The 8,874-nt window shown below is 44.1% G+C and overlaps 1 protein-coding gene across 1 annotated transcript; it reads right to left on the minus strand.

The window, feature by feature from the left end:
* Positions 1–1,020: 1,020 nt before the first annotated feature.
* LOC125559783 lies at positions 1,021–4,352 on the minus strand. The gene is made up of 9 exons (XM_048721468.1): positions 4,213–4,352; positions 3,993–4,093; positions 3,760–3,790; positions 3,152–3,335; positions 2,647–2,707; positions 2,264–2,491; positions 1,916–2,020; positions 1,316–1,449; positions 1,021–1,114 (listed from the first exon to the last, which is right to left on the minus strand). The coding sequence occupies exons 1-9, from the start codon at positions 4,325–4,327 to the stop codon at positions 1,021–1,023; spliced, it is 1,053 nt and encodes a 350-aa protein (XP_048577425.1). The 5' UTR covers positions 4,328–4,352.
* Positions 4,353–8,874: the final 4,522 nt, after the last annotated feature.

Raw genomic sequence — 8,874 nt, forward strand, 5'->3', positions numbered from 1 at the left:
TGAGTAATGATGAGTAATGATGAGTAATGATGAGTAATGATGATTAATGATGAGTAATGATGATTAATGATGATTAATGATGAGTAATGACGATTAATGATGAGTAATGATGAGTAATGACGAGTAATGATGAGTAATGATGATTAATGATGAGTAATGATGAGTAATGAGGATTAATGATGAGTAATGATGATTAATGATGAGTAATGATGAGTAATGATAATTAATGATGAGTAATGGTGAGTAATGATGATTAATGATGATTAATGATGATTAATGATGATAAATGATGAGTAATGATGAGTAATGATGAGTAATGATGAGTAAGGATGATTAATGATGAGTAATGATGAGTAATGATGAGTAATGATGAGTAATGATGATTAATGATGAGTAATGATGAGTAATGATGAGTAATGATGAGTAATGATGAGTAATGATGAGTAATGATGATTAATGATGAGTAATGATGAGTAATGATGAGTAATGATGAGTAATGATGATTAATGATGAGTAATGATGATTAATGATGAGTAATGATGAGTAATGATGATTAATGATGATTAATAATGATTAATGATGATTAATGATGATTAATGATGATTAATGATGAGTAACGATGAGTAATGATGATTAATGATGAGTAATGATGATTAATGATGAGTAATGATGATTAATGATGAGTAATGATGAGTAATGATGATTAATGATGATTAATGATGAGTAATGATGATTAATGATGATTAATGATGAGTAATGATGAGTAATGATGATTAATGATGAGTAATGATGAGTAATGATGAGTAATGATGAGTAATGATGAGTAATGATGAGTAATGATGATCAATGATGATTAATGATGATTAATGATGATTAATGATGATCAATGATGATTAATGATGATCAATGATGATTAATGATGATCAATGATGATTAATGATGATTTATAATGATTAATGATGATCAATGATGATTAATGATGATCAATGATGATTAGTGATGATCAATGATGATTAATGATTAATGATTTCTACGGTCATAGGTGAGTTGAGCTTGCTTCCTTGTGTGTCTCAAGGCCGACGCCAAACTGTCTTTCATTGCGTCGGTGCACTGGCTGATAAAACAAAAGAAAGAAAGTCCTGGTTGTGAATTTTGCTTGCGGTGTGTAATTACTAATAGTTCTAAGTTATCATTACATAATCGTTTTATTCGTGAAGAAAATGGCTGATAAACACAGCATGGTGCCGTCCAGAGTCTTGTGGGGGAGTGAGTGATAATAGTCTGCAATGTCATCTACTTAGCATGGAATTCTCACCTGTCCCCATAACAATAAGTCACGAAGGAGCTTCTCAGAAGGTGCAAGTTGACACTCACTCCTGTTAGGTGGTAAAAGACAGACTTCATGTGGGTTGAGAATGCGGGACCACTAAAGGGTTTTCCTTTATCTGTCTAAAAACAAAAAGAAGTAAAGAATCACTCATCAATTCAATATCAATTCAAATGCAATGTTTTTTTCCATGTAACCCCCCCCCTCCCCCCTCCCCCCAAATTAGGGGGTTATAAAATGACCCCACAAAGGGATAGTAGTTGTTTTAAATGCTTTCATAGTCACCCTATGTAGGATTGTTAGATGTTCAAAATATTAATTCACCACCAAAACTAACCCTTCCTAGGATTGTAATGAGAGTATAACCTTTCCTGGGATGAGTGATGATGTACAAAATGTCTTGTTGGGGTGAGACAATTGGTTGAGATAACTTTTCAAAGATGACTATTTCGCTGGATTACTTTAGAAAGATAATTCGCAACCTTATAAGAATTAGGGTCCCATGTTCTATCCAACAATCACTAGTTCCAAGAAGATCAGTGAGCCCTTTGAAGAAATATAATTGGAAACTGAAGAGTCATAACTTACCAGGAGAAGAAAATTGTTGGTTGTGCCATCGTCAGAGGCGTCGAGAAGAATATCTCTGTATTTGTCCAGATATTCCCTTATGATGACGTTCAATCTGTGATCTTCCTGAAAGTGAAAAAAAAGAGAGTCAGCTAATATGATCACGTCACGGAGTCTACACAGAGTATTTAAGTAGAAAATATGTGAAAACAGTAGTAGCACACATAAAATTCAATTTGTGATAAGAAGAAGATTAAATGGTTACTTTATTATAGTTTAAACAAATAATCGTGTTTTCCCATATGCTGTTGTCACGCAATCTACAAGCACATGTCAAAATAAAGGATAAATCACAAATGAAAGACTTACTGGCAAATTTGTGACATCAACCCCATGAGAGCCATATGTTTTGTAATCCTCGAATCTGAACATGAGGGTGCCATCTGAATTCAAGACTAATGAATTCAGTTCCTGGACGTGTTCTCTGTCAACGGACGGGGCAATTCGCAGTGTCCGGATCTCTTGTCCTCTGGAAGGAGGTATCAATACGAAAAGCGCGATCGACAGCAGATTCCTGCTCTCCCTAGCCTTGGCACTCTAGACAAATCAAAGCAAACTTTTTTTAGCAAAATTGTGAGTCGAGTTCCGCTACCGCCGACCCAAGACGGTATGCCTAGGCCTTTCCAACAATGCAGTGCAATGCCCACAAATTACAGCTTTCACACATCAGGACTGCTGGTTGAAATCGCTACCTGTGAGCGTGCCATGTCAAATCTTTCTGTCTGCATGTCCACACAATGAATCACCTCATCCCTGCAATGAATCACATGAAACCATTAGTAACCAGTTTCAAGTTCTCTGGGTTCTGTGAGAGATAGCTAGCCGTGATACGGGGAGCTGTTGCCTACTCTTATGAATAGCACACAGTCATCCCCCCCTTTAAATTCTAAGTGAAGTGTTAGGAGACACGCACTGAATCACCTCATCCCTGCAATGAATCACATGAAACCGTGAGTAACCAGTTTCAAGTTCTCTGGGTTCTGAGAGAGGTAACTGTTCCTTACTTCTACGAATAGCAAACAGGTATCCCCTCCCTATAAATTGTAAGTGAAGTGTTAGGAGACTGTTAAAGAGTGGAAATGCAGGCGAAACAAGTTCTATCCTCTTTCAACCCCAACCTCCAGTCCAGAACTGAACCCAGAGCCGGATTCGAACTAGTTATTCGAACTACTTATTGGATTTATCATTGCAGCATACCATGGCAACCACTTATTTGCATTGACAAGGTCCTCTTGCGTGGGCTGCGCAGCGCGGGCCTGCCTCTGAAACGCATTGCAGGCACCCCTCAGCTGCGAAACGACTTTGACATCCCTGTAGAGGGTGACGGCGTGTTCTCGGTTCAAGAATTTTGCTGGGTAGATCAAGGAGGCAGCGTGATTGGCTGAAGTAAAGAATGATATAATAATGGCGTATGTTGTAACATATCATTAACACAGTCCAACATCTATTAAGCGAGTGTAAATCCCCGACATTAAATAACAACCGTTACAATATAAACATCAGTAGCAACCATGTTAACCCTGACATGAGCGCTCTTTCCAAATGTTAAACCCGGGACTTTCCACCGAATCACACACCACGACACAAGGGTAAAAACAGATATATTCGGTATCAGTCGTCTTGCATACAACTCTCTTCGAAATCCGTAATTGTCCAGTTACACAATAGCGCGATCAAATATCAGATTACTCTATCCGGCGATACTTACTTAAGCATACTTATTACTACTAAGTTTTGCGAAATGTGAATTTAGCATTCTAGACCGACCGCAGTTGTTAAAAAGCAGATGAATTGAACATGTTCACCTAGGGTAGACGATGCAAGCTTCCTGTCCGTCTGCAACGAGAAATGTTTAGCTCAGTTTTACGTTCGCTCGCGTCGTGTCGGTTCCAAAAATTCAAAACATGCCGCCGCCATTTTTAAAAGGAAGAATTGGGAGGGAGGCCTGGGTACTAGTACCGAGTTTCTTCGCGACGCGCTGACACCACATCGACGCGACGCGCAAATTATTGATTAAGCATATTTTCGACGGACTTACCTTTAAATAATCCAGATACCTTTCGAGTAACCGTGTTCTTAAAAATAGATCTGGGCTGATGTCTTTGTAATGAAGCGTGTCTCTACAGAACCCAAGATAACCTAGGGGGGGAGGGAATATAAGTCGTCATGTTGTCATGGTAACAGCTAGCAGCAAGGTGCGAAATCTGACTCTAAAAGAACGCTTACGCATGAAACTCACGAGACAAAATAAAACTTACATAGAATTCTCTCATTTGCCTTCGTCCAGGTCGAGGGAGAAATGGGCGACCCTTTTCTTTCCAAATTAATGTCTTTGGTGAAAAAAACCTTAACATCTCTTAAAAGCTTAGCCATCTCCGTTGTGAGTTCAGCGATCGGTATGGCATATTTTCGCGAAGAACGTTCATCCGCATGCACTTTTTTTTTTACTGTGTCGTCTGTTGAGGCCTGCGGGTCAGTAGCGGTGCTTTCATCGGCGGGCACGTGATTCTCCGTTTCTTCACTGTCATCTGTGATACTGTCATACTGGACCAAGCCCGCGGCCTGCGCCATCGTGTGCACTAAGACGGCTCGCGAGCAAGTGTGACTTGACGCTGACGCGCGCGTCCTTGACAATAGATAATGCGTATTCCAATGAATATGATAGATATGATCAGATATGATTGTTGCGTCGTGTTGGGTTCCCTGTTGATTTCTCGTCATTGGGCAATCACACTGTATAAGATAAGGGTTTGGTGCTGTTGACCGCGATGTATGGTTCAAAACACTAGGCGAACGCGGCATAGAGATAGCCAAGGAGATGGTAATTTATATTTAGTCCGATGCCCTGAAACAAAATTGTTCTTACTGTGGGAGCTGTTCGGTATGCCTGTGGTGGTGACGTCATCACTTCAATGAAGCAATAATCAGAGACCCTAGCGTGAAGGTCAGATCGAGACGATTTTGCGGTAGTGCACACGTGAAGCCGACTTTGATTTCACCTTGACAACGCGTCGTTTTTAGCGTGGCCTGTGAGGTGTCTCCCGAGATGCCTTACGGTCTTATTGTTCTCACTGTGGGGGAAGGGGGTTACCTGTGGTGGTGACGTCATCACTTCAATGAAGCAATAATCAGAGATCCTAGCGTGAAGGTTAGATCGGGACGATTTTGCGGTAGTGCACACGTGAAGCCGACTTTTATTTCACCTTGACAACGCGTCGTTTTTAGCGTGGCCTGTAAGGTGTCTTCCGAGATGCCTTACGGTCTTATTGTTCTCACTGTGGGGGAGAAGGGTTGCCTGTGGTGGTGACATCATCACTTCAATGAAGCAATAATCAGAGATCCTAGCGTGAAGGTTAGATCGAGACGATTTTGCGGTAGTGCACACGTGAAGCCGACTTCGATTTCACCTTGACAACGCGTCGTTTTTAGCGTGGCCTGTGAAGTGTCTCCCGAGATGCCTTACGGTCTCATTGTTCTCACTGTGGGGGGGGGGGGGGGTTGCCTGTGGTGGTGACGTCATCACTTCAATGAAGCAATAATCAGAGATCCTAGCGTGAAGGTTAGATCGAGACGATTTTGCGGTAGTGCACACGTGAAGCCGACTTTGATTTCACCTTGACAACGCGTCGTTTTTAGCGTGGCCTGTGAAGTGTCTCCCGAGATGCCTTACGGTCTTATTGTTCTCACTGTGGGGGAGGGGGGTTGCCTGTGGTGGTGACGTCATCACTTCAATGAAGCAATAATCAGAGAACCTAGCGTGAAGGTTAGATCGAGACGATTTTGCGGTAGTGCACACGTGAAGCCGACTTTGATTTCACCTTGACAACGCGTCGTTTTTAGCGTGGCCTGTGAGGTGTCTCCCGAGATGCCTTACGGTCTTATTGATCTCACTGTGGAGGAGGGGGGTTGCCTGTGGTGGTGACGTCATCACTTCAATGAAGCAATAATCAGAGATCCTAGCGTGAAGGTTAGATCGAGACGATTTTGCGGTAGTGCACACGTGAAGCCGACTTTGATTTCACCTTGACAACGCATCGTTTTTAGCGTGGCCTGTGATGTGTCTGACGAGATGCCTTACGGTCTTATTGTTCTCACTGTGGGGGAAGGGGGTTACCTGTGGTGGTGACGTCATCACTTCAATGAAGCAATAATCAGAGGACCTAGCGTGAAGGTTAGATCGGGACGATTTTGCGGTAGTGCACACGTGAAGCCGACTTTGATTTCACCTTGACAACGCGTCGTTTTTAGCGTGGCCTGTAAGGTGTCTTCCGAGATGCCTTACGGTCTTATTGTTCTCACTGTGGGGGAGAAGGGTTGCCTGTGGTGGTGACATCATCACTTCAATAAAGCAATAATCAGAGATCCTAGCGTGAAGGTTAGATCGAGACGATTTTGCGGTAGTGCACACGTGAAGCCGACTTCGATTTCACCTTGACAACGCGTCGTTTTTAGCGTGGCCTGTGAAGTGTCTCCCGAGATGCCTTACGGTCTCATTGTTCTCACTGTGGGGGGGTTGCCTGTGGTGGTGACGTCATCACTTCAATGAAGCAATAATCAGAGATCCTAGCGTGAAGGTTAGATCGAGACGATTTTGAGGTAGTGCACACGTGAAGCCGACTTTGATTTCACCTTGACAACGCGTCGTTTTTAGCGTGGCCTGTAAGGTGTCTCCCGAGATGCCTTACGGTCTTATTGTTCTCACTGTGGGGGAGGGGGGTTGCCTTTGGTGGTGACATCATCACTTTAATGAAGCAATAATCAAAGATCCTAGCGTGAAGGTTAGGTCGGGACGATTTTGCGGTAGTGCACACGTGAAGCCGACTTTGATTTCACCTTGACAACGCGTCGTTTTTAGCGTGGCCTGTGAAGTGTCTCCCGAGAGGCCTTACGGTCTTATTGTTCTCACTGTGGGGGAGGGGGGTTGCCTGTGGTGGTGACGTCATCACTTCAATGAAGCAATAATCAGAGATCCTAGCGTGAAGGTTAGATCGAGACAATTTTGCGGTAGTGCACACGTGAAGCCGACTTTGATTTCACCTTGACAACGCGTCGTTTTTAGCGTGGCCTGTGAGGTGTCTCCCGAGATGCCTTACGGTCTTATTGTTCTCACTGTGGGGGAGGGGGGTTGCCTGTGGTGGTGACGTCATCACTTCAATGAAGCAATAATCAGAGATCCTAGCGTGAAGGTTAGATCGAGACGATTTTGCGGTAGTGCACACGTGAAGCCGACTTTGATTTCACCTTGACAACGCATCGTTTTTAGCGTGGCCTGTGATGTGTCTGACGAGATGCCTTACGGTCTTATTGTTCTCACTGTGGGGGAAGGGGGTTACCTGTGGTGGTGACGTCATCACTTCAATGAAGCAATAATCAGAGGACCTAGCGTGAAGGTTAGATCGGGACGATTTTGCGGTAGTGCACACGTGAAGCCGACTTTGATTTCACCTTGACAACGCGTCGTTTTTAGCGTGGCCTGTAAGGTGTCTTCCGAGATGCCTTACGGTCTTATTGTTCTCACTGTGGGGGAGAAGGGTTGCCTGTGGTGGTGACATCATCACTTCAATAAAGCAATAATCAGAGATCCTAGCGTGAAGGTTAGATCGAGACGATTTTGCGGTAGTGCACACGTGAAGCCGACTTCGATTTCACCTTGACAACGCGTCGTTTTTAGCGTGGCCTGTGAAGTGTCTCCCGAGATGCCTTACGGTCTCATTGTTCTCACTGTGGGGGGGTTGCCTGTGGTGGTGACGTCATCACTTCAATGAAGCAATAATCAGAGATCCTAGCGTGAAGGTTAGATCGAGACGATTTTGAGGTAGTGCACACGTGAAGCCGACTTTGATTTCACCTTGACAACGCGTCGTTTTTAGCGTGGCCTGTAAGGTGTCTCCCGAGATGCCTTACGGTCTTATTGTTCTCACTGTGGGGGAGGGGGGTTGCCTTTGGTGGTGACATCATCACTTTAATGAAGCAATAATCAAAGATCCTAGCGTGAAGGTTAGGTCGGGACGATTTTGCGGTAGTGCACACGTGAAGCCGACTTTGATTTCACCTTGACAACGCGTCGTTTTTAGCGTGGCCTGTGAAGTGTCTCCCGAGAGGCCTTACGGTCTTATTGTTCTCACTGTGGGGGAGGGGGGTTGCCTGTGGTGGTGACGTCATCACTTCAATGAAGCAATAATCAGAGATCCTAGCGTGAAGGTTAGATCGAGACAATTTTGCGGTAGTGCACACGTGAAGCCGACTTTGATTTCACCTTGACAACGCGTCGTTTTTAGCGTGGCCTGTGAGGTGTCTCCCGAGATGCCTTACGGTCTTATTGTTCTCACTGTGGGGGAGGGGGGTTGCCTGTGGTGGTGACGTCATCACTTCAATGAAGCAATAATCAGAGATCCTAGCGTGAAGGTTAGATCGAGACGATTTTGCGGTAGTGCACACGTGAAGCCGACTTTGATTTCACCTTGACAACGCGTCGTTTTTAGCGTGGCCTGTAAGGTGTCTTCCGAGATGCCTTACGGTTTTATTGTTCTCACTGTGGGGGAGAAGGGTTGCCTGTGGTGGTGACATCATCACTTCAATAAAGCAATAATCAGAGATCCTAGCGTGAAGGTTAGATCGAGACGATTTTGCGGTAGTGCACACGTGAAGCCGACTTTGATTTCACCTTGACAACGCGTCGTTTTTAGCGTGGCCTGTGAAGTGTCTCCCGAGATGCGTTACGGTCTCATTGTTCTCACTGTGGGGGGGGGGTTGCCTGTGGTGGTGACGTCATCACTTCAATAAAGCAATAATCAGAGATCCTAGCGTGAAGGTTAGATCGAGACGATTTTGCGGTAGTGCACACATGAAGCCGACTTTGATTTCACCTTGACAACGCGTCGTTTTTAGCGTGGCCTGTGAAGTGTCTCCCGAGATGCCTT

Source organism: Nematostella vectensis, chromosome 14, assembly GCF_932526225.1.
Source record: "Nematostella vectensis chromosome 14, jaNemVect1.1, whole genome shotgun sequence".
In the NCBI taxonomy this organism is placed as follows: domain Eukaryota; kingdom Metazoa; phylum Cnidaria; class Anthozoa; order Actiniaria; family Edwardsiidae; genus Nematostella; species Nematostella vectensis.